Raw genomic sequence first — 24,845 nt, forward strand, 5'->3', positions numbered from 1 at the left:
GTGTTTTATGCCACTGGTTATTTCCCAAAGGGAGAAAAGTGGTAGAGAAAATGCTTTTTATCCCTGTACATCCTCTAGCTGAAAGAGAAACTCCTATTTCACATCAGGGATTGCTTAATCAACAGGACTAAGCATTGTACATTCCGAGCTATCTCCAGACAATGCCAATATTGCCACTGTGCTGTGCCCATGGGATGTTTTACCCCAGTGAACAGCCCTGCCTGCCCTTGCAGGCCCAACCTGAAGAGGAGTCAGTTCCCTGCTCCCTGACAGCAGGAAAGGAGAAGTTCAATTCTCCCTCCATCAGGCACCCTGCTTCTCTTCACCCCACTTTGGCATCGTTCTGCTACAGGCTGTACCTTCAGCATCAGCTTCAGCTGTCTCCTCTTCCACCTTCAAAATGAAAAAAAAAAAAGCCATTTTAAGGAGCAAAAGCCCATTCTGTCAGCAAAAGAGCAGACCTTGCAGCTGGACTGGATGCCCCATATCCCTCCTACCGCCAGATTCTCAGCCTGTTGTTCAGTGCCCACTCTGTAGGGTGAAAGGAGCCTTCCCTCCAGCCACAGCTACTTCTGCTGTCCCACTTCAGGGATGGGGACACGTCCTGTGCCCAGCCCAGCCTGCTGTCCCTCTTGGAGAAGCTCTGAGCCCCAGCACTTGCAGGGCAGCAAGAGCTCATTGCAGGGAGCCCAAGCAGGGAGCGGTGCCGTACCTGCACAAGGGCACCTTCCAGAGTACTTATCTCAGCTTCCTCCAGCTGCTCAACCCTGAGGGCCTCCTGGGCAAGGCAGGCTTCATCCACACCCTCATCAGCAGGGAGACAAGGAGGCTGCAGCAGGGGTCTGGAAGGAAGAGAAAAAATACTGCCTGGGAGACCAGGTGAGAGGTGCATAAATAAATCAGGGCATTGCCAGGTACAACAAAAAACTGCAGAGGCAGAAAGATCCAGGCAGAATGTTTCTCCTCCTGTGCATCATTTCTCATATAATTAAAGTGGGCCAAATAAAAAGCCAAAACCCAATTTCCAGGCAAGGCTTTCCCACAAGAACTATTCAAATCCCACGTTTGCCTGTGCAAGAAACCACCAGGACACGTAATTCTCATTTTCCTTCCCGAGAAAGCACAGGCCTCAGCTCCAGCATTCTGACAAAGGAGCTCCCAAGATTGATTTTATTGCTTTAATATAACTTCATAACTGAAATAAAAGCACCTCAAATGTTGCTCTGTGCATTTACCTCTTGATTTGTTCTTTCCTAGCAAGAAAGCCAAAGCAGGGATTTGGGATAAGGAGAAGAATTTTAAGAGAGCTAAATACTCTCTGGTTTTGCTATATTCAATAATTTCCCCCCTTAATATTTAAAATTATGCTCTCTTCAAATATGATCACAAATCTTTCCATCCTAAACTAGAAAACCTGTTGGTCTCTCTCTCTTTTTCCAATAAACAAACACATTGAAGGATGGAGTGGCATCTCATTCACCCCACAACTGAAGCTCAAGTTTCTATAGTGATGCTCCAGGACCAGATTTTGATGAAATACAAACATATGGGTTTGACACTGAGTAATCATGTGTTTTCAGCTTCTTCCTGAAAATCTAGCTACTTTAGAGGAATTAACATAGAATAATATTGTAGTACTAGGTAAGAAATCCCTAGACGTTTATCTCATGTGAAATCAGAGCAAACTACTAATCTTGAGCAGAAAGATGTCTCCCAATACCATCTAGACCAAAGTCACCACCTTTCACAAGAACTCAGCTATTTTCTACAACAGGAAAAAATGTAAAATTGCACCTACTTGTATGAAGCAGCATTTGCAGACACAACACATAATCCTGTCTTTACATTCAGCTCTGTAACACTCAGAATAATCCCGAGTGCCCTGAATTAATGGATATGGTTGAAATAGCCGGGCCCATCTCCCGGAGCTGGGTGCTCCCGCCTCCCATGAAGGCGCAGGAGGGGCTGCGGTTGCTACGGGCGGCCGCGATGGAGACGGAGCCCGTGTCACCAGGAGACGCTCCTGTCACCAGGTGCCGCGTCAGCAGCGAGCCCTGGGGGGAGCCGGTTTGCCAAAGCATCCCTCTGGCATGCCATCCCTCCCGCATGGCATCCCTGCCCGGCACCCCCATCCCTGCCCGGCACCCCCATCCCTGCCCGGCACCCCCATCCCTGCCCGGGATCCCATCCCTGCCCGGCACCCCCATCCCTTCCTGGCACCCCCATCCCTTCCCGGCACCCCCATCCCTTCCTGGCACCCCCCTCCCTGCCCGGCATCCCCATCTCTGCCCGGCACCCCTATCCCTGCCCGGCTGGGAGCTCGGCTCTGCCGTGGGTGTTTCAGCCTCTCCAGCTGCTGAACGCACTTGAAACAAAAGCTGCAATCACTCTCGATCCCAACAAAGCCCTAAAGGCAACGGGAGCCACTCACTCTGCACTCTCCTCCTGCTCCTCCTCTTTCTTATCTTCCTCTTTCCTCTCTTCCTCCTTCTTCTCCTTGTCTTTTTTCCTCTCCTCCTTCTTCCTCTTCACCTCCTCCTTCCTCTCCTCTTCCTCCTTCTTCCTGTCCTCCTCTATCTTCCTCTCCTCTTCCTCCTCTCTTTTCCTGCCCCCTTCCTCTTTTTTACTGTCCTTCTCCTCCTCTATCTTCCTCTCCTCTTCCTCCTTTTTCCTGTTCTCCTCCTCTATCTTCCTCTCCTCTTCCTCCTTTTTCCTGCCCTCTTCCTCTTTCTTCCACTCCTCTTCCTCTTTTTTCTTGGCCTCCTCCTCTTGCTCCATCTCCTCCTCCTTTTTCCTGTCCTCTTCGTTTTTCTGCCTCTCTTCTTCCTCCTCTTTCCTGTCCTTCTCTTCTTGCTTCATCTCCTCTTCCTCTTTTCTCCTTTCCTCCTCCTCCTCTTTCTTCCTTTCCTCTTCCTCTTTCTTTCTCTCTTCCTCCTCCTTTTCCTCCTCCTCCTCGGTAGTGTTTGGGGAGCACAAAGACAGTCTGGAAAGGAGAAACTCATGAGCTGGAACCCCCGAGGTGTGTGTGAGGCTCACACGAGGGGCTCTGCGTGTCCCGTGTTTTCTGGCCGAGCTCTGCTGAGCCGGTGGCTCAGGGCACTCCTTGTGCTGAGCAAAGCTGAGCACTGCCCGTGTGGGAAGGGGGAGCTGCTGTGCTCACCTGGCTGTGCTGGGCTCAGGGAGCATTTTGGGGTGCTCAGAAACTCTCTGCGAGCATGCATGGACCCCTCTCATCCCCCTGCTGTGACACTGCTCACTCACTCTGCCCAGCCCTTGGGAATTCCCCAGCAGGGGTTTCCTTTGGCAGAAGCAAGGGTGAATTATACAGAGATAACTTCCATTTCTGAATGTCATTCCAGCTGCATGCACAACTGCTGGGAACAAGGTCTGAGGCACCTCACCTTGGGGCCAAATTCAGCTCCCAGGAGCCTAAGCAGGGCCTCCCTCACCTGTCCTTTGCAGGGCACTGTGAGCATTGCTCCCATGGCTCTGCCACTGCCTGCCCTAACCAGTACTGAGACACCAGAAGAAAAAGACATTTGATCAAGCACCTTTTGGATCCTGCTAGGGGATGCCCCTGTTTTTGGAAACAGGCACCTTGGCCACCAGCTCCAGCACCAGCAGTTGCAAGGATGGATGCCCAGGGACAGGCTTGTCCCCTCCCATGGCCACCACACTGGTGACTGGAGAACTGTGGGAATCCAGCACATCCCTCTGGCTGCCCTGGCTGTCTCAAAACCCTGGCAAGGTGCTCAGAGACCCTGGCATGAAGTCAAAAACACCTGTGGCTTCGATTTTAGCCCATGGAAAAAACTGCCAACTTTGTATGAGGAATTACAAGCCACAAGGGTTTGAGTAGTGTGATAGTTGAATTAATACAGGGTGAAAAAGTAGAATTTGGGGCTTTTTAGAATGGGGCTGAAGGGGACAAGATGGAGGGATTTGGGTGTGTCCAGACCTTCTTCTTGCCCCCCTGTCTTGCTGTGATGGTGACACTTTTCTATTGGTTTAAGGTAGAGACGCTGTCCAACATAAATGATAGATATTGGCACGTTATTGTAAACATAGTACAGGTAGTTTTTGGTATAAAATGTAAACGCTGCCCTAGAGTGCAGACAGAATGTCATGGCCGAGCTGCTAGACAGAGCTCAGCAGGTCAGAGAAAGAATGTTATAGATAAGAGAAAATAAACACCCTTGAGAAGCCGACCCTGCACATTCAGACTCCTTTGGCTGTGCAGGCTGGGAAATGAGGACTTTTACACTCTTGGGGTCACCTCGACACCCAGACCCTGAGAGAGAACACACAGACCTGCCCCTCAACAGCATCTGCCTTCCCCTACCTGGTTTCCTCTTCCTGAGGTTCCTCCTGTATGGTGGGAAGGGAATGAGCATCTGCCTGCAGCTCAGCCCTGTGAGCCCAGGCCAGCATCGCTTCATCAATCTGGCTCTCATCGATCTCTTTCAGGATCAGATGGGTTTCCTCCTGTTCCCCAGGGGCTGCATGAACTGAAACAGGAATGGGGAAATATCGAAGTAGTGTAACCCCCCCCATGCTCTCTGATTTCATGTTGCAGAAAGCTGAATAAACTGCTTTTATTAAGTTAAATTATATTACATTAATACTCTACTAGAACTATATCATACTAAAAAGATACCCAAGAAAAACCCATGACTGTCTCCAGACTGTCACGACACAGCTTTTACCCAATTGGCCAATCAATCCCAACAACCATCACTGGTGCTAATTAATAAATCACTCCTCAGTAAACAATCTCCATAAAACATCCCACAGGTGCCAAACAACAGGAGCAGCCAATAGAGATAAGAATTGTTTTCTTCTTTCTCTGAGCTTTCTCACTGCATCTCACAACTTTCCAGGAAAAATCCTGGGAGAGAATCGTCTCTCTCTGCTCAGAGAATGTAAATACCACAGGGAAAGGGAGGTGAAGTGACAGTAGCACATTCTCCAGAGGCCAGGGGTCAGGCCAGGGCAGGTCCCAGGTTTGATGTGCTCCATGGGGCAGTGCTGAAGCAGCTCTCAGCCTGCACAGAGCTGGGCAGCCCTGCTGCCCCTTAGCTGTGCTGCCCACGTGCCAGAAGGAAGAAGAAAATTCACCATTTTCTGCCAAGCACAGCCAAAACCCCAGGAAGGCCTTGAGCAACCTGGTCTAGTGGAAAATGTTCCTGCCCATAGCTGGGAAGTTGGAAATGGTTTAGCTTTAAGGGCCCTGCCAACCCAAACCATGCTGTGATTCTATGAAAGCTATAATCCTCTGCACACAGATGAGTGCTGGCTTCCCAGCACGTGTAGCCTCCTCCACCAGCAGTGACCTGGCCCATCTCCAGGCCATGTTTTGTCCCTCCTTGCAATCTGGAAGAGCCCAACACCTTTCCCCTTGTGACCCCCCAATGAATTTCTGCCCTAGCACAGCCCAAGAGCCCTGGGTCTGCAAGACCCAGCCCAGAACCCAGATCACATCACAGCACTCAAGCACCACGTCCTGTCCACTCTGAGCACTCTCCCAGGCAAGGAACATCCCACAGCACTTCCCAGCATCACTGGGGCAAAACCCACAGCAGGTTCCTGGGGGCTGTAGGCCAGCTGCAGAGTGAGGAGTCTGACCCGTGAGGAGCCCTCTCCAAGTCCCAGGGGTACCCATCCTACCACATCAGGCTCACACCAGAGAAACAGGAGGAGGAAGCACATCCGCTTACTGTAAAACCAGTTTATTTTGAGGTCTGCCTGACAGCAAAACTTAATGCCCACAGCAAAGCTAATAGGAAACGTGCAAACAACTACAGAAAGGCAGGAAACCCATGCAGTGTCATATCTGTGGCTTATTTACCCACCCCATGGTGTCCACAATGCCTCTAGCCCATTCCCACTGGATCTCCATTAATTAAAACATGGGACAGCAATCAGGGAAATAGCTTTTAAAGCACACCATGGCTTTTGGATACATTATATGAAAATTGTGGTAAATACTAAAACTGTGTCCTGGTACAAGCAAGATTGATTATAAACACAGGGGATGGATCTCAGGGCGGTCTCTTGGCTCACAACTCATTGTTACAGTTGCCTGGATGGTCCCAAAGAGACGCAACAGTGAGAGAGATCTTAACCTGGCCTGTCAATCCATCCAGGGGCTTATTCAAAATATGGAAAAAAGCTTTTTGCCAAGGTCTGTAAGGACAAGGGGCAACAGTTTTAAACTGGCAGAGGGGACATTCATATTTGACATAAGGAAGGAATAGTGTACTGTGGTTGCCCCACCCCTGGAAGTGTTCGAGGCCAGGTTGGCAGGGCCTGGAGCAACCTTGTCTAATGGACAATGTCTCTGCCCAGGGCAGGGAAGTTGGGCCAGATCATCTTCAAAGGTCGCTCACAACCCAAACCAGTCTGCCACTCCAAGGTCTGTGTCTAAAACCTGTGGTGTAGGGGCTCCCACCCCCTGTGCCCAGTGTGCCTGCACTGGCCATGCCTGCCTGCAACCTCTGGGCTGGAGACAGGCCCTGGGATCCCCTCCCTGCTGGGACATCCTGCTGCTGTGTCACCCTGTTCTTTTGAGAGTTTTAAAGTTCTTCTAAAGGTTCCTATGCCTTCTGATATTTACATATTTCAACTGAGTTTTCTCATGTATGTTCATGTAAATAATGACTGTTTTGCATTCTTCTTTGTGAGTGGAGAGAATTGATGGACTGTTGGTCTGACCAGTGTGGTTGGAGAGGTGGCAATTTCATCCTCCAATCCACTGTCACTTTTACTATTGTATATATACTGGAGTCAGAAAATACAGTTCTCTTTTTTAGGTTCTTTTTCTTTCCTCTTACATCTAACCTGCTTCTGTGAGTTATTTCGTGTCACAGTGTGATACTGCTGCAGTCAGTGCTGCATCCATGGAGCTGTGATTGTCCATGGAGGGAGCAGCCATAGTTAGACGTAAGGAGAGTTTGGGGTAAGTTCTCTTAGAAGAAGAGCCTGGGCAAATCTGTTTAACCATTAACTCCAACCTATTCACCTAGAGATTAACCTCACCCACCTGATTTGCTGCTGCAAATCAGAGCCCTTTCCACTTGCTGGGAGGAAACACTCAGTTATGGAAGAAAAGCAACAAGGACCTGACAAGAGCTTCAGGAGGTTTGTAACATTACACCTGAGAGGCAGAATTTGACTCAAAGAAGCTGGGAGATTTCAGCTGGGGGTCTCAGGGTGAATATTCGGATGTTGTGGGGGCAGTGAGAGGGCCAGGAGTGCTGGGAGACTGCAGCAAAAATCTTTCTGCCAATGAGGTGTCCCAAGTGATGCCTTTATACCATCCTGTAAATTATGGCTGCCATCTCATAGACACCATCCTGCAAAACCAGTAGCTCCAATTCCCAGAGCAAAGAGGGAGCCAAGTGGGACAGCCCTGAGTCCCTGTGCCAGCCTTGGGTCCCCACTGCCCCAGCTGGCATGGAGCTAGACACCATTTGCAGATTCCCCTTTGCTTTGCCTCCCCAGCTGTGCTTTCTCCTCAGGCTGGTCTCATTTGGGTGTGGGAAGGGCTGGTTTGCCACGGTCTTCATTTTCCATTTGTTTCAGAGGCACTAAGCCCCTTTGCCCCCTGAAACAAAAGGAGAAGGAAAACATTAATGAGTGTGCTGGCAGTTTGGTGCCAGGGCAGATCTCTTGCTTGACCCAATCATTCCCTTCCTTGGGCAGCTTAAGTGACCTGGAGAGGCCTCAAGGCACCAAAGCCAGCTGGGCACCGAGGCTGTGCTCACCCAGCACATGCAGCAGCATCCCTGGCTTGGCCTCTTCCCAAGGTCCATGGCAGCACACAGGCCTCCAGGTTGTACAAACACATGGAGAAATGCCTTCCCCCAGGATTTCCCTCTCTGAGGTTCTGCCAAGGGGCTGTTGGCCTGTGGGAGCAACTTCCCAGCGTATCCCTGGGGGTTTGCATTTTCCATGTGCCTCAACTGTCCCTGCTCCCATCAGTAGCCCCCACAGCCCAAGCAGCCACTCCTTTCAAGGGACAGCACTTGCACAGGGCTGTGTAACCTGCCCAGACCATCCACAGAGGCAGCTGTGGCTCTGCATTCTGTCCAGCATCCCCCCACAAAGTGGCTGCAGTGGGGAGCCAAGCCCCCCTGCCTGCAGAGCTGGTGCTTGGCCCCCACCACGGGCACACAGCAGTGTGAACCCTGCAGGTTTTCCCACAGCCACGCAGATTCCATTCTAAGACATCTAATCCCAGCATTTTGTTTTCCTGTGGTACCTTTCTAGGCACCTCACAGCAGGCAAACACCAAAGGAGAGAAAGTAAGCAGCAGGTTTGAATTCCCTTGTAATTCTTTGATCAAATCCCTCCAGCTCCAGCACAGCTCAGGACAGACCTTGATATCAGCACTAACCTCAAAACCCAGGACCTGAGGATGTGGGATGCTGCACTTGGACACTCCCTCAGCCTGAGTTTTACCAAGCCCACACCACAGCTCAGCAAGAGCTTCCTCTTCTCAGGTGTCAACAACCTCCCATGGCTTCCCTGGGGGATTCCAGGGGCTCCTGAGCTGGCACCCAGGACAGACCAGTGACCCCTCTTCCCAGTAACCCAAGCCAGTTACAAGCTTGGCAGTCAAACCACCATGAAGAAATGGAGCCATCACTTACTTTGTTCCACAGGACTCGGCGTTGCTGTGGCCACTCCCTGTCAAGAGGAGAAGGGAACCATGAGACACTGCTCATTTTCAGTAACCCTTAATTTTTACCCTCAATGCCCCCTTTTACCCTAAATACCCCATTTTTGTGGCAAGTTGGATGGCTTGGCCATGGGCATGAGCATCCCCACACTCAATGGTACAGAGCAGGAGCACAACAGTGAGTTTGCCTGGGGGCCAGGGAAGAAAAGGAGAGCTATGTAAAGCTCCTGCTGCTTCTCCTTAGAGCTGGGACCACGCCTGCATGAGATGCCAGAGCCTGGACACCAGCCAGTGCTGCACAGAAAGGCAAGGAAACAGTAAAGAAAGCACATGCTGTGGGATCTCCTGCTGCTTAAGAGCCAAAGACTGGCTTTCATCAGCTAAGCAGATCATGGGGACTTGTTCTCTTGACAGAACTTGGTGACAGCCCAAAGCACAGCAGGTCCCAGCACTGATCTAGCAGCATCTGCGGGGCAGGGGATGCCCTGCTCGTCAGGGATGTGGTGTTCCCGTGCTCTTTCCCTATCCATCAGCAGCCCACCTGTGTGTCCTGCTTCTCCCTGGTCACCGGCTGTGGCATCACCTTCTCCAGCCCCTGGACAAACCAGCTGAACATCCTGGAGACGAGAAACCCCTGTTAGAACTGGCAGACAGACCTTATCTCCGGCACCAGCCGTGCCTCTGGCAGCCGAGCTGGGCTGAAGGTGCCCCGTGGTTACCTGAGCCGGTCTGCAGCTGCGGCCTGAGCGCTCAGCGCGGCCCCCGGGCCCGGTGCCACCGCCTCCTGTGTGCCCGCAGCGCCGGGCTGCGACTTCGCTGGGGGTTCAGTGCCCTCTGTGCCTGCTCAGGGGCGTTAGAAAGAAGGAGGATTGGCAATGGAGCTGTCATAAGTGGTTGGGAAGTGGAGCAAGCCAGGAAGGGTCACCTCCCGCAGAGGGACAGGCTTTGGGGGCTTCCCTGGCAGCCTGCCCGGGGAGGACATGGGGACAGGAGCTGTGTAGGGCACTTCCCTGCCTGGGGAGGACATGGGGGGCAGAAGATGTGTAGGGCACTTCCCTGCCTGGGGAGGACATGGGGGGCAGAAGATGTGTAGGGCACTTCCCTGCCTGGGGAGGACATGGGGGGCAGAAGATGTGTAGGGCACTTCCCTGCCTGGGGAAGACATGGGGGGCAGAAGATGTGTAGGGCACTTCCCTGCCTGGGGAGGACATGGGGACAGAAGATGTGTAGGGCACTTCCCTGCCTGGGGAGGACATGGGGAACAGAAGATGTGTAGGGCACTTCCCTGCCTGGGGAGGACATGGGGGGCAGAAGATGTGTAGGGCACTTCCCTGCCTGGGGAGGACACGGGCAGCTTGGGGACAGGAGCTGTGTAGGGGCTGTGCCGTGATGCCGGGACCTGTGTCCCCACCCGTGGGACCTGTGTCCCCACCCGTGGGAGCCATGCCCCCACCCTTCCCGGCACAGAGGGACTCCTGGCCATGGGGACGAGGGCAGCCCAGCCCTCAGCAGCACAGGGGACATGGATCGCTCACCTTCCACCGCGCCCTCGCTCCTCTCCTTCGGCTCTGTCTGCAGAGGGACAGAGGGACGGATGGACGTGGCAAAGCACTGCCTGCGGCCTCAGGCCACCCCAGGTGGACATGTCCCCACGTGCTCAGCCCCACACACCACCCGCTCTAGTTTCAGCCCCACTGCCGTGTCGACAACCAGTTAACCCAGACACCGGGGCCGCTGTCACCAACCCGTCAGTCCCAAATGAAGCGCCCTCCCTGCATCAGGGTTAAGGAACACTGGGACAGCGCCCAGAGGTCTCTTTATGCTCTGCTGGATTTCCTTGGCTTTTCCTCCCCAAGGTCCCAGCTGGGGTGTGCAGGAGGATGAAGGCAGGGAGCTCGCCCCACTCTCATCTCTGCCCGGTAGCCCCCGCTCTTGCCAAGCTAGGCAGGGCTCACCTCCGGCTTTTTCATCCCCTCTGGCTGCGGCAGAATCCTCTCGAAGCCCTGGGACAGCCAGCTGAGCACCCGTGTTCCTGTCCTGCGGGGAGAGCACCACGCTCGGGAGCTCATCCTGCGCCCCCCTGCCCTCCTACATCCCCCCAAACCTCGCTGGGCACCCACCACTCCTCCGGGGCGGTCTCCGGCTCGCCCTCGGAGACATCCTCCTCGGCATCGAAGGGAGTTATCTCTGCAGGGAGAGCGCTGCTGTGGGCGTGGGGAATCTGCCCTGCTGGCAGCTCCAGGTGCCCCCATCAGCCAGCGCAAGGGGACAATAGTGCCGGCGTCACCAGCCGGGGAGGTGGCATTACTACTACAAACTCCCAGCTCTCCTTACCCAGACCATCGTCATCCTCATTCCCAAGGACCTGGACCTCTGTCTGAAAAGGCAAACATATTGTCTGAAAACCTGACAGCCCAAGAGAGAGATCACCCCACTGAGTGGAGAGGGAAACCTGCCCTTTCCCCAGGGATGGTTGAAGGTCAAAACCCATGCAGGGCTGGTTTAGTGCTCCCAGTTAGCACTGGGAGAGTGATAAGAAGGAAAAAAGAAGGTAAAAAGAGGTAGAAGCTCAAAAACACCAAAGCATTTCCCAGATGTGTCTCCTACCTCATCAGCAATGTCGACGCTTGTCTCAAAGCTCTTCCCGAGTGCCTGCAGCCCTGGGGCTGGGGCTGGGGCTGGCTGGGGAATCACCTTCTCCAGCCCATGGGAGAGCCAAGAGAGCACACTGCTCCCCACACTGCCAGGGAAAGGTGTGAGTCAAGCTGGGGACACCATCCAAGGCACCCAGCCCCCAACAAAAAGCAAAATCCCAAGCAAACCGTGCTGCACAGAGGGTGCAGGAGCCGTACCTGTCAAACACAGAACCCGAGTCCTCAGAAACCACAAAGGTCACTTTCTTTTCCGTTTCTTCAATAGCAGCAGGGGAAAATAAGGCAAGCTCCTATCACCACTCTGGCAGCCCCAGGAGGCCAGGCAGGAGTGGGACAGGCGGGTAAAGGAGCACTGATGTGCAGCCTGAGCCAGCGTGGGGCTTACCCTCAGTGCGTGCCCGCTCTGCAGCATCTGTGGGGCCACCGGCCTTTCCTGTTGGTGCCTTCAGGGCAAAAGGCAGGAGGTGTCAGAGAATGAGGCACAGGGGACACTGTCCCTGTTCAGAGGTGGCTGCAAACCCCAGGGACTCCCCATCCTCCTGCTGTTTCCCAGCAGCCCAGAGTAGGAATGCATCCCAGCCCCCATCCCTCCTGGGGATGCTGCAGTGCTGGGGATGGATGCAGAGGCACCAGGCACCTCTCATCGTGCTCATGGTGTCCCCATCACCCCCCAAGCCAGCTCCCTGCTCACCTTAGCTGGCTGCAGCTCCTGCACAGGGGTCTCCTCTGTCACACGGGGCACCGGGGGCTGGGGGACCACCCGGTCAATCCAGCCCATCATCCCGCTGGCTGCAGGCAGGGCCGAGGGGTCTCCAGCTGGCAGGAGCCCAGCAGCAGGGCTGCACACTGCCCAGGGAGTACCAGCTGCACCAGCTGCTCACTGAGCTGTCTCCTGAGCAGCTCCTTGGTGTCCTTCCGTCTCCACGTCCTGCTTGGGAAACACGGCACTGCAGCACAGGCAGGGCACACCCAGCTCAACCCCTCATCCCTCACTGCACTGTGAGCAAACTACATGCTCTATTTTATTCTCACCATCTCAGTTAAACTTGCTTTTCCTGAAGGTAGCTAGATGTTTCGTTTTCATACCTGTCCTGCCTAGGAAGCCATTGCAGATAGATCACAGAAGCTGTGATGCTCTGCTCAGGCTCCTCTACTCTCCCCATCATTTTTCATTTGAGGGAAGCTGAACAGTAATTTGAACAGAATTTTTTTATGAGGAAGTTCATGTCCCAACACACACATCCCCTCTTTCTGCTCCTACAAAACAGCTCTGCTCCACCACCTTTCAGCCACACCCCAGGGACACGGTGGTTGCTGGGGCAGGTACCTGCTGGGGGCTCTGGCAAGGGCAGCAAAGGCATCCAGCAGTGGCTGCTGTGGTGTTGATAGGGTAGGTAAAAGTAAGATTCAGCTGGGATTCAGCTGTCCAAGCTGTTCAAGGCCCCTTCCTTCCCTTTGTGAAGCAGCTCCAGGCTGGGATACAGCACCAGTGAGCCAAGTGATGCTGCACATTCCCCTTCTTAGGTACTGAACAAGAGCTGGGGGCTCTCATCCAGCTCAAACTGGGGGCTGCACTTGCTGTTGGCCCTCTGAAGGGCTGCGCTCTGCCCAAAACGCTCCTCTAAAGATATCCCACTCTGCCCAAAAGGAAGGCTCAGGAGCACCTCAGACCGCCCTCAGGCGATACCTGTGAAGGGCAAAAGAAAGCAGATCCCTGAGCTCCTTCCAGCCCGGCCAGGAGACTGCACAGGAGTTTCAATCCCAGTTACACACATGATCCCAGTCCCACATGCAGCAGGTAGAGGCTGGAAGCTGCTCAGCACTGGGCTCTTTGAATTAACCCCTCATGCAGGACATCTTCAGTTCCCTTGAGATGGCTCACTGGGGGCTCTCCAAAGCCTGGCTCCTAAATCTAGGCTGGGGTTTGCAGGAAGGGTGATGTGTGTCCTCAGCCCTGTGCTTGCCTGCACCATGCACTCTCCCAGAGACCTCCACACCCCACAGTGGCTGCAAAACACTTCCTGAGGCCTGACAGCCAGAAACCAATTAAATTACCTTGTATCTCACTGGGTACAAGGGATTAAAGAGCTGTGAATGCCCTGGGAACAGCAAGGAAAAGCTGCCAGTGCTGTGCAGCAGAGGCATTTCCACCCATGCTTTGGCACTCTCACAGGTCCCACAGAAACCCAGGGTCCATGTACACAACTGAGCCCAAACAATCCTGGAGAAAACCCCCTGAGGCTGCAGCAAGCCCCCCTTGTCAGCCGAGGGCTTCTCCCTCGACATGAGCTTGTGCAGCTGTAAAAGCCTGGATCATATCCCTGTCCTTGGTCTGGGAAAGAAAATGGAGGGCAGAGGCTGTTCCTCTGCCAGGTCTGAACAAGAAAGGAGCAGAAACATTTGTGGGTCCCCACAAAACTAGCTGCTGAAAGAAACAGGAATAAGTAGCCAGGATTTGCCTTCAATGACATGAAGGAGTTCGCAGCCTTGTGCATCCTGCTGCACTGCAGGCACCCAGCGGTGCCACCACCTGTAGTGGCAGCTCCTTTTGCCAGCCAGCCAAGGGCCTTAGTCTCATTTCTAAGAGCGAGAAGGGCACAGACCCCAGCCTCATTTGGAGCAGGGAGCACCGTGGCCTTTCCTTCCCCCCGGCAGCTGATCAAAGCTCCACATCACCCAGCCCTCACAGCATCTCTCCTGATGGACCGGCACAGCTCACCCTCCGGCTCTTTCGGATCACCAAACCCCCCTGTGATGTGAGAGGTGGCCCTGCAAAGATCCCAGCACGTCCCTCGCCTCCCTCGCTGCCACTTACCCCCGCAGCTCAGCACTGCCTCCCTGGGAAGCCACCGTGGGATGTGTGGGCTCCCTTGGCCACTGCAGCTCGCCACTGACCCCCCATCCCACCTCAATCGGCTCAGGGCTCTGCAAGGATTAGCCCTGTGCTGCCTGCAAATGGGATTACTGGCACCCAGCTGTCCTCAGTGCCCTGGCTTCCAGCAGCCAGCCTGGTTTAGGTGCAGAGTGCTGCAAAATAAACCCCAAAATCAAACAGGTTTGAGCTCGCTCGAAATCCCTGGAGCCACCCAAGCTGCCCCAGGCACTCACCGGCAGCGCTGTGGGGAAGGCAGGCGTCTCACCATGTGCAGGTGGGCACAGGGATGTGCAGAGGAGCAGCAGTGGAGCTGCTGAAACCCCGTGGGGTGACACAAGGTGATGTGCCAAGGGTGCTCCACCCACAGCTCTGCCCCAGCTCCAGAGCAGCGGCAGCAAATCTGTGCTGGGTTGGGCTAAGCCTCCCCTTGCTGAGCCTGCCAATTGCTGCTTGATCCGTTTACCTCCAGCCTTTCCCACTGCCCCTAATCTTGGTCACAGTGGCGCCCTGGAATCCAGGTAGCAGCATGGCTTCTCTGCCCCATGTCCAGCCTGTTTCTGCAGCCCAGAGCTCCCCGGAGCAGCGCTGGAGTTCCCTGACCTGCTTCCTCCTTCCCTGGCTCCATGGGTGCCTCCATCCTGGTGGGCAGCAAGTACCCACCGTGCCTGGCCCTGGCACCTCTGCACTGGGCTCTTCTCTTGCTATCACAGGATGGGGGATGCAAAACAAACCCTCAGGAGAAGTTTGAACAGTTGAATGTGGGGCTGGGATCCCAGAGCACAACATGCAGCAGCTTCTGCCCCCTGAACAGCTGCTCCTTTCTGGCAGGAACAGACTCCTGGCTGCTCCTGCCCCGAAGCTCCCAGGGAGGAATTTTGCCCTGGGGAGGGATCATTCTAATTCTAGCAGGGGCAAACCCATTCAGCATACTCTGCTTGTGTTTGCTTTTGGCCTCTGGGAGCCTGCTTGTGAAGATGAACCATCAATTGTAGTTCAAAAAAGTTCAGGGGAAAGAAAGAAAACATGAAAAAAAACCCAAAAAAACCCCAAGCAGAGCCAGACAGAGCACAAAGATGAGGAGGCAGTGCTTGGCACATGGCCTCCACTCCAGAAACCTTACACACCCACAGGAAGGTATAAATAACTATAAATTTATTAGTAAAGCAAAACCATTTGACACTCACACAGAAGAGCGGGATGTGTTATTACAATATATATACACACATACATGGAGTATCATCTTAGAAACACATGGAGAGCAGTGTTAAAGGCACTGCAAGCCACACAAACCTCAGCAACCTTGGCTGTGACTTCCAACAGCCCCAGGAACTCTACTGGAGTCATGACCACAGGTTGGGAGGCACCCAAGAATCTCACTGACCATGAAGTCCCTCAGGTCCACGGCTTGGAGGCACTCAGAAACAAGCCCACAGTCCAGCTCCCACCTGTGGTCCTGCTCTCCCCACTGAGCATCCCAGGCACGCTGTGAGAGCAGCATCTTCACATCCAGAAAGTGCCAGAGGCAGCTGCCAGGAGATGCTGCGGAGGAAGCCGGGCAGCTGGGGAGAAGCTGGGTGCTCACCTGGGCCTGGGGCAGCTGCCAGCTCCAAACATCACTGGCCTGCCCTTAGTGAATCTCAGCACTTCATCTGCATGCACAGGAACCTTCCCACAGGTGAACTCACCACCCAGTGGAGAAAGAGTCAAACTCTGAAGTATAACAAGAGGGTTTTGCCTGTTTTTTAACGGCCAGGCTTCAGCTGCAGCCTGGACTTGATGATAAATACCCAAGGGAAATGCAGAAAGTGTTCTCCTCCCTCCTCTTCTCCCTGCAAGGGCAGGCTTGAGTGCCCAAGAGATGGTCCCAAAACTCTGTCAGAGGATGCTTTCCCCTTTGTCCCCCAGTGCAGCACATGGGCCCCAAGACTAGAGCGTGAACATCTTCCCACCCAGACTGCAGAGATGGCATCTGCTCACCAGAGAGCTGGCATGGCCACCTGAGCATCCCCTGGTCCCAGGGGCGTCCATGCCACAGCTACCTCAGCTCAGCTGCCTGCTGGATGCACACAGCTGCTCCACAGCAATCCCAGGAGAACCAAGTGCACTGTCTGAGCCCAGCCCAGGGCCATGACATCTCCCCAGGAATGTCTGGCAGTCCTTCACTGACTAATCCCCAGCCTTGGAGATGGATATGGCAGCTCCCACCCCAGTCCTCATTTCCTACAGCTCTGCTCTGGCTCTTGGTCCTGGCTTGGATTCACTTGTCAGAGCATGGGCAGGATCCCATGCCAAGCAGCCAGGTCACAGGCATTGCCCCTGCCCAGTGAAATGGATGGCCTGCTGTGGGGAAGGACCAGATGCACCCACTGGATTCCAGCAAGACCCAGATCCTAAACACCTGATCTCACCATCAGTGGTTTGGTATCACCTGGATCCAGCCTCAGCCTGGAAAGGAATTTGGGGCTGGGGAGAGCAGAGGGAGGTGGGAACAAAGGAAGAAACTGCACAATCAGTATGGAAGAAGGAATGAAAAACAAATAAAGAACTGAACAAAGAGAAAAGAAGCTGAGAATGTCTTTACAAAGTATAACCTGTGGAAGGGGCTGAGACAGCTAAAGGCATCCTGTAGGTAGGGTCAAGGGAAGTGAAGATCAGTAAAAGCCCAGGTTACAAACTACCTTTTCCTGGACCCAGGAAGCCAGAGGAACAGCAGGACTTATGTCCTGGAGAACACCCACAAAACCTCTGCCCAACCTAACCCTCCTCTCCACCTACTCCGCAGCATCCTATGCTCAGACTGCCAGCCAAGGAGAACCACCCTTTAGGAGGGACCCCCCACCACCCAGCCCCTCAGCACCCTTGGGTGGGCTGCCAGCCAGTCCTGAACTGGCTCGAGCACTTGCCACGGGGCTGATGCCACACCAGCTCCAGCACAGCAACTCTCTGAGGAGCTGCAGGGCAGTGAGGAATGCAAGAGGCCAAGCAGGGGCAGGAGCTTGAAAATTGTTTGAAATAAACACCAGAAGTGAAGTGCAACAGGTACAGAGTAGAGACATGGTTTACTCCCCAAAGGGCTTTGGCCCCAGCTGCTCTTTGGTTTGAAAAGGAAACACCAGCAGTCAGCAGAGCCCTGCAGTGTGATGCCCCAGGGACATCAGCTCCCATCCAGCCTGTGCCTCCCCACACAGCAGCATGGCGCCCCTGACACTCCTGTGCCTCCTGCTACTTCCACCACCTCCCACCTCACTGGAAAAACACCACCTGAAGGCACAGCAATGGAGGTGGACCTGCTTCCCCTACCCCTGTAGGCAACACTGCTGCTTCCAACTAGAAAATGCTCCTATAAAAATATACCCAAAGCTCTCTGTGGCCACTCAGTGCCCACCCCACACAGGTCTTCCACCCGCAAGCTCCAGCTGCATGTTCTCCATGGGCTTCAGCTGGATTTGGGCTGTTGCAGGGCAGCAAATGAGACAAGAGACTGAGTCACCATGGACTCACAGCCAGTCCTAATAATGATATTCTAATCCTGCACCATGATGTTTGTGAGCCTGGAGGCACCTATTCACCAGCTGATGACCTGGACATGGGCTCATCCCTGCCAGCTCCCCACAGCATCCCCTCCCTCCCTGGCATGGGGTCCCACAGCCCTGATGAGCCTCTCTGCCCAGGGCACTGCTCGGCCATTGCCACATCCTAGGCAGAGCCAGAGCTCCTCACTGGGATATCCAGGACTTTCCCAGCTGCTCAGCAGGAGAGAAACACCCCCCAACAGTCCCTATGTCCAGCTGTACCAAGAGGACAGGATCTAGCAGCTCCTGCACAGTGTGGGGCTGTGTCTGGGGCTCACCACCATCCTCCTCTGCCCCAAGTTCCAGGCAGTCACCCAGGCAGCTCCTCTGGGTGAGGGAAGAAAGCAGGGCACAGCCAGCTGATGATTTCTTCAAACTCTCCTCTAGCCAACAGCTGCCCCAGAAAGAAACGACAGAGCCACAACAGCCCATGGAGGCTGCAGCTGACTCTATCTCACAACCTCCTCCTAGCAAAGATGAGTTTTTGTGCAAGCTCTGAGCCCTGGGCAGCTGTGCTGGGCAAGAGCAGAGGAACCATGGCCCCAGGCAGGAACAGAGCATGGGTTCAGGTGGGTAGCACAGTCCTCACCTGGTCCCACATTCGCAGCCTCCATCACCACCAAGCCCTTCTGTAAAGACAGGATTCGCCTTCCTTTGTTTGGACTCTCTTTTACTCCTACAGTAAAGCATACACTGAACTTACTACATATTAAACAGCAAAAACCAGCTACCTAGAACTAAAGAGCTCTTTAAAAATCCAAGTTACCACATCTCTTTTTTTTTTTTTTAAGATTCAGTATGACATCAAGTTAAACTATACAGTATTTTTAATGAATTTTAACAAACTGCTTTTTTTAAAAAAAAAGGTAAAACAAAAAAAAAGAAGAAAAAGAAACACAGATGGAAAACTTGGTAGGAAGTTTCACATCTTTGAGGCAGCACAAAGTAAGATAACCATCATGGGTCCCTCTTCCTTGGGCAGCAGAGAGCAGAGTCTGTTTTAACCACCTTAAAGTTGCACATGAAAAAGGCTCAGCCCCAGAGTCTACCCTGTCACTTCCCTGTCCCAACCCCTGAAAATGCACTCTGTTCCCCCTCACATTGCTGGAAATGGAAAACTAAAGCCTTTCTCCACCTTTCAGACAAGTGTCCCCCAACCGAGATGCAGGCCCAGTCCAACCCTCTGCACGGTTAATCTGTCTACACTTGCCATGGACAAGAGTTATTAACCTTGTCCTAATCACTTGTGCAGCACATACTGGCTGCTGCTCACTGCAACCTCACAGGAGCACCAGCCAACACCACAGACGAGCTGAGGCTGGCAGGGACCTCTGAAGACCACCAGGTCCAAGTCCTTGCTTGCACAAGGTTCTCCAGGACCACCTCCAGCCAGGGACTAAACATCTCCACAGATGGATACTTAATATCTCCAAAGATGGAAAGCTGGGGGACAACCTAGTAGGCACATCTTCAACCTTCAAGGCATCTAACTGACGTGCAATGGATCTCTTGGACACGAGAAGCCACCAAATTCCTGCAGAGGAAAACACCTGAGGCTGCATCAACCTTGCTAGGGGAGATTTATTTTTAGGTGATGTTTACAAGAAGTGTGCAAAACCTGAAAAATACAGACGAGGTAAAGATAGGGCAAAGGGGTAAAACAGGACTCCTGCAAGAGGGGAAAAAATAGACTTCTCCTTTACCCACTGCTAACTTTGCCCTCCCCATGGAGCTGAGCCTGCAGTCCAGAAAGGATTCTCCTGGCTCGCTCTGGTTCCTCCAGCAAATCAGACACCAAGCCCCTGGCAGGGCCATGGGTTACTGCTGGCCATGGCAACACCTCTGCAGTTGTAGGTTATTGTAGTGTTCATCTCACCCCTTAGTGTTGGAGCTGTGACAGCCCACTGCCTGACCCTGCTGGAGGTACCACTGTCAGCCCAAGGGGTGCTCAAAGGGCTGGAGGCAAGGCTCAGCAGGAGGGATAAATCCCTTGGGAAGCAGCTCTTGAACGCCAGGCTTTTGGTCAGGAGCAGGGTATGAATGCTGTAACAGAATCTTGGAACTGTTAGGGCTGGAAGGACCTTTGGGGATTATCTAGTCCAACCCCTTGCTAAGTTAGGGTCACCTAAAGCAGGTTACACAGCAACATGTCCAGGTGGGTTCTGAATGTTTCCAGAGAGGGAGAATCTGTGACCTCCTGCCAGGCAGACTGTCCCAGTGTTCCTTGCCATGCTTTCTGGTGGCAGCACAGTGCTTCCTACAGCTCCCTGTGCAGCTGGCAGGGACAGGGGGCAGGCAGGCTCACTCAGAACCCTTGCAGAGTGTGACAGTCAGCAACTGCAAAAGCAGCAATGCCAAAGTGCTTTCTGGAGCTGTGAAGCTCCATGGCTTTTCCCTTTCAACACTCTAGAAGGAGGGAGAGCAGGGGAGGTTGGGGCAGTCAATCAACAGTAATGATGTGAAATGATGCCCTCAACTGAGCCTGGACCAAGTTGGGAGACCCCAGCAGCAGAAACCTTCCATCTCTATGCCGAGCAGCACACCCTAGGAGAAGGGAGGGCTGGCTCTGCCTTGCTCCTAAACCCTCTCCAGAAAGAGAGTCGCACAATCCTTGCCACCAATCCTGCCAGGCAGGGCAGGGGAAAAAGGCTGCACACAAAGAGCTGGTGCCTGCAGCAGACAGCTGAGCTCCCAGGACTGGAACTGCAGGTACAGCACAAACTACAGTCCAGGGAACACCAGGCATCTACAGGCATAGTCTCCTCTCTCCACCTCCCTCCTCTCCTTTCCACCCCTTTGAGATGTCCACATCGTCTGTTGCTACTTCGATACAGGTGGCATATCTGAGGCCAGAGGAGAGTTTACCTGCCCACACACCGTACCCTCCCTTTCCCCCACACTCCCTGGAGGTTGCCAACAACCGAGGAGAGGGAAGGGAAAGCCAAGGCTCGGGAATGTCCCATGCAAGCTGAAAGCCACCGTGGGGCAGGAGGCTCATGGCAAGCAGGCAGCCACCTGGTAGGCACCCTCGGCCGTGTGCTGGACGCTGTGCTCCTGCAGCAGGCCCAAGTCCAGGAACCGCTCCCCGCACCACATGCACTTGTACTGCTGCTCCCGGGCATGCACGCTGTGGTGCTTGTTGAGGTGCTCGCGCTGCTTGAAGGCCTTCTCGCAGGAGGAGCACTTGTAGGGCTTCTCGCCCGTGTGCACGCGCCGGTGGCGCTGCAGGTCCGACGCGTACTTGAACCGCTTTTCACAGTCGGGGCACTTGAGGGGCTTCTCGCGGGCCGGGTCGCAGCGGTGCTGCACGAACTCCGAGGAGGAGAAGAAACGTCTCTCGCAGAGCGTGCACTTGAGCGGCTTCTCGGCGCAGTGGGCCAGCTGGTGCTTCTGCAGAGCCGAGGCCCGCTTGTAGGACTTGTTGCACACCGCGCACTTGAAGGGCCGCTCCGCGTTCTGCACGCACTTGTGCCGCAGCAGCTCCGAGGACTGGTTGAAGCCTTTCTGGCACACGTTGCACTTGAAGAGGTTTTCTATGCCGTGCACGTGCTGGTGGTACACCAAGTGCGAGGGCTGCACGAAGCCCTTCTCGCACAGGTTGCACTTGAAGCGCTCCTCGGCCTTGTGCGTGCGGCGGTGGCGCATGAGCGCGTACTGCTGCTTGAAGCTCATCTGGCACAGGTCGCACTTGAAGGGCCGCTCCTCGCTGTGCGTGCGCTCGTGCTGCCGCAGGTCCGAGGGACGCTTGAAGGCCTTCTGGCACTCCCCGCAGCGGAAGGGCCGCTCCCCGCTGGGCGTGCAGGGGTGCTGCAGCAGCTCCGAGGACTCCTTGAAGTGCAGCTCGCAGACGTTGCACTTGAAGAGGTGCTCCCCCGAGTGCGCGTACATGTGGCGCACCAGGTGGGAGCGGTGCTTGAAGGTCTTCTCGCACACCGTGCACTTGTAGGGCCGCTCCGAGCTGTGCGTCCGTTTGTGGTGCACCAGGTGGGAGGACTGGCTGAAGCTCTTGTCACACAGGGTGCACTTGTACGGCTTCTCACCCGTGTGGATGCGCTCGTGCCGGGACAGCTCCGAGAGGTGCTTGAAGGTTTTCTGACAGATGGAGCAGCTGTAGGGCTTCTCCGAGGGGTCGAGAGGCTGCGAATGCTCTACCTCGGGGGGCTTGTAGGTCTTCTCGCAGATAGAGCACTTCATGGCGTTGCCGTTGTGGACATTGTGGTGCTGCGCCAGCGAGGTGAGGAGGGAGAAGCCCATCTTGCAAACCCCACACACAAAGGGCTTCTGCTCCACCTGGATACACTGGTGTTCAAGGAGGTCGGTGGCCTGGTGGAAGATCTTCAGGCACTGGGTACACTGGAAAGAGCGGTCATGGCTTGGCAAGCACTGGTGCTCGTGGGGGTTGGAGAGGTGAGCGAGGTCATGGCCACACACCCCGCACTTGTGGGAGGGCTCTCCGGCCTGGATGGGGGCGTGCTGGTGGTGCTGCAGTCCGGGGTCCGGCTGGAGCAGGATGCCGTACACGGCACAGCCCAGGGGGTTGTCAGCAGTGCTGGGAGGGATGGAGTGCTCTGGGAGGGCGGCTGCCCCAGCGTGGTGCTGCTGCGGTGGCGGCGGCTGCTGTGGTTGCTGCTGTTGCTGCTGCCAGCTTTCTGACATGCTTGGGAAAAAAAATGGGATTTTAGCAGTGATAGCTTCAGCTTCCCGGATGAAAGGGTTCAAGTAAAAGCAAGACCAAAAGATTCTGAGATCCTGATTCCCTGTAAATGATCCCCTCAAGTTGAGACCAGAAAATCCAGCCCACAGCCAAGATCCTGGGAAGAAAAGAGGTGAAGAGACTCCAGAGCCTCCTCCTTAGACCAGCACAGGTTCTTTATGGACTGATGTGGTCTGACTTTTCCTTCTTTTGGACAAAGGAACAGGAGGCAGAGGCAAGTGCCTTGAAGACGAGAGGAGGCCCTTCTCTGTGCTGGCTGTGACGTGCTCACACTTGTGAAGGGTACAGGAGGCAACCCAGGGAGCAGCTTTCTCTGCAAGAAAGAAGACAGCTCATGTCAGGTCTTAGAAGAAACGTGGGCAATTCTCTATCAACTTTCTCCCGTGTCTCTCTTTGAAAACTCTGCATCCTTGCAAAGCTACCAGGAAGCCAGTGTGGAACCAGAGCCCACTTGCTGCGGTGCAAAGGGCCTGGCACAAAGAGTTCTCAGCCTGGAAAGGGCTGGGCTCTGCCCAGACACAGCCAGGCACACATTTGGGTGTTGTGCTCTCACCAGAGGCAGCACAACTGCCCAGGGCCCGCTCAGCTCAGCCTTGAGTGGGTCACTGCATCTCCAGCAGTGCTGTGGCACTGTCTGAGAACATCTGTCTCTCTGCACAGGCTATGCACCAAACATCATGCAATCAAGGGTTAGATTTTACACGCACCAATGTAGATCCTAGCATGATCCCACCCCAGCCGAAACAGCCCTGTGAAACGGTTCTGCTCCTGGATATCGAGCCCATTACCCAAGGGATGTGTGCAAAGCATTTCCCCCTCCATGGGCAGCACCTGCAGACTGGAAGAGCCAGAGAGCTCAGGAGAATGTTTGCCCTTAGTGTTATCCTATCCTCAGACAGAACACAGAACCCACAGGCATCACTCTGTGAAGATAAAAGAAGAGTTAAAGCAGTGGCTTAGCTGAACCTCCTCCAAACCATGTAATAAAAGTACACTGAAGCCAATCAACCTATGCCAGAGCTGCAGTCTGGCCTTGCTACAGAGCATCATCAGGCTTGTGCTCACTGAAAAATTCCAGTCTTTTACAGATGTCCAATAAAAGCTGTCACCAACTTAGAGAAGAATAAGACCCACCAGCAAGCAGCAGACAGCTGCAATGTCAACACACCTCAGGAGAGAAGGTGCAAGCCCTGGTGAGCAGCAGCCACCAACACTCCTGGTCCTTGAGCCCCCACCCCCATAAGAGCATCCCCATATCTGTGTCAAACCACTTGCCCCCAGGGTAAGGAAATCCTTGGTCCACAAGAATATTTTTTATGTTTAAAACTATGCAATAAAGCACATCAGGGAATCCCACTTCCCAGCATCCACACCTCCACCGGCACTCAGTAGACTGGGTCGAGCCCCACAGCTCAGGTAGTGTGGGACCCACCTCTGACTGTGGGGACACTTCATTATTTTGTGCTCCAGCAGTTTCGGGCAGTAAAGCCCCCAAAGGCACCATCGCAGTCCTGTTGGCACGCAGGATGCCTCCTCCTCCAGAGCTCACCTTGACAAAGCGAGGGCTCGCAGTGGGTACCCGCACCGAGCTCGGCGGGACACCAAACTTCAGCCCAGGCCGGGTGCCGCCTTCCCCCGCAAACCGTGGCAGGATGAACCCACCGGCGAAGCATCCCGGCCTAACGGGGAGGGAAGATTGTGCTCCTCGCAGGGAAGAGCGATACCAACCTCGGCTTACCGGGGGCTCAGCGCGGGGACCCGCGTCGGCGCCAGCTCCAGCCTAACTCATCCCTCCGTGGGAGGTGGGAAGCGACAACCATTTAGGGAGCGCGGTCGGGAGCGCAGAGGTACTTTCAAACTGGCGAGGCGGCCTGCTCGGCATGGCCCGGCTGCTGCCGCCGGGCCCGGGCCGCCTCAGGGCCGCGGGGCGCGGGGGCGGCCGCGGAGCTCGCAGGCCACCGGCAGCCGCCGCCGCCGCAGCCCGCGGCCAGGCCCGGCCCGCCGCCCGCCGCTCCCCATCGGGCGGCCCCGCTGGCAGCGCGGGGACGACGCCCCGAGGCCTTCGCCGCCGCCGCCGCCGCGCAGGGAGGCCCCGCGGCGGGGTCGGGTGTTGGGGGTCGCTGCCCGCCCGGGGCCGCCCCCGCCCCGGCGAGGCGCACACAAAGGGCGGCGGCGGCGGTCGGGCCGCTCACCTGCGGCGGGAGAAGGCCTCGCCGGCGGCAGGGCCGCGGCCTGCGCGCTGCGCCCGAGCCCCGCGCTGGCGTGGAGGCGGGAGCCGGGAGGGAGGAGGGGAGGGAGGGAAGGGAGCGAGCGGCGGGCGGGAGCGCAGCGGAGGGAGCGGAGCGGG

General features: G+C 55.0%; 2 protein-coding genes across 5 annotated transcripts in view; both read right to left on the reverse strand.

Annotated features, from left to right (window-relative positions):
- CNGB1 (cyclic nucleotide gated channel subunit beta 1) overlaps positions 1-14,525 on the reverse strand; it is a 31,614-nt gene extending 17,089 nt beyond the window's left edge. The window contains 16 exon segments of the mRNA XM_072934523.1: positions 713-842; positions 2,432-3,125; positions 3,510-3,514; positions 4,343-4,508; positions 8,655-8,691; positions 9,225-9,300; positions 9,403-9,523; positions 10,219-10,255; positions 10,639-10,720; positions 10,804-10,870; positions 11,018-11,060; positions 11,291-11,423; positions 11,536-11,593; positions 11,723-11,780; positions 12,029-12,265; positions 14,446-14,525. Of these exon segments, the coding sequence (XP_072790624.1) occupies positions 713-842; positions 2,432-3,125; positions 3,510-3,514; positions 4,343-4,508; positions 8,655-8,691; positions 9,225-9,300; positions 9,403-9,523; positions 10,219-10,255; positions 10,639-10,720; positions 10,804-10,870; positions 11,018-11,060; positions 11,291-11,423; positions 11,536-11,593; positions 11,723-11,780; positions 12,029-12,118 (1,797 nt within the window). The 5' untranslated portion in view covers positions 12,119-12,265; positions 14,446-14,525.
- An 822-nt stretch (positions 14,526-15,347) lies between these two features.
- ZNF319 (zinc finger protein 319) lies at positions 15,348-24,843 on the reverse strand. Of its 4 annotated transcripts, XM_072934590.1 has the most exons (3): positions 23,931-24,217; positions 23,330-23,421; positions 15,348-22,811 (listed from the first exon to the last, which is right to left on the reverse strand). In XM_072934590.1, exon 3 carries the CDS (start codon positions 22,438-22,440, stop codon positions 20,779-20,781), a length of 1,662 nt encoding a protein of 553 aa, XP_072790691.1. In that variant the 5' UTR covers positions 22,441-22,811; positions 23,330-23,421; positions 23,931-24,217; the 3' UTR covers positions 15,348-20,778. The 4 variants fall into 4 exon arrangements, with proteins under 4 accessions (XP_072790691.1, XP_002195294.1, XP_012425112.1 ...); XM_002195258.7 differs by lacking the exons at positions 23,330-23,421; positions 23,931-24,217 and adding an exon at positions 24,237-24,843; XM_012569658.5 differs by lacking the exons at positions 23,330-23,421; positions 23,931-24,217 and adding an exon at positions 24,227-24,843.
- Positions 24,844-24,845: the final 2 nt, after the last annotated feature.

Source organism: Taeniopygia guttata, chromosome 11 (assembly GCF_048771995.1).
Source record: "Taeniopygia guttata chromosome 11, bTaeGut7.mat, whole genome shotgun sequence".
Classification (NCBI taxonomy): domain Eukaryota; kingdom Metazoa; phylum Chordata; class Aves; order Passeriformes; family Estrildidae; genus Taeniopygia; species Taeniopygia guttata.

What these genes read in the sequence shown, in the direction of transcription:
- ZNF319 (XM_002195258.7), bottom strand. Translation starts at nt 22,440, where the DNA reads ATGTCAGAAAGCTGGCAGCAGCAACAGCAGCAACCACAGCAGCCGCCG.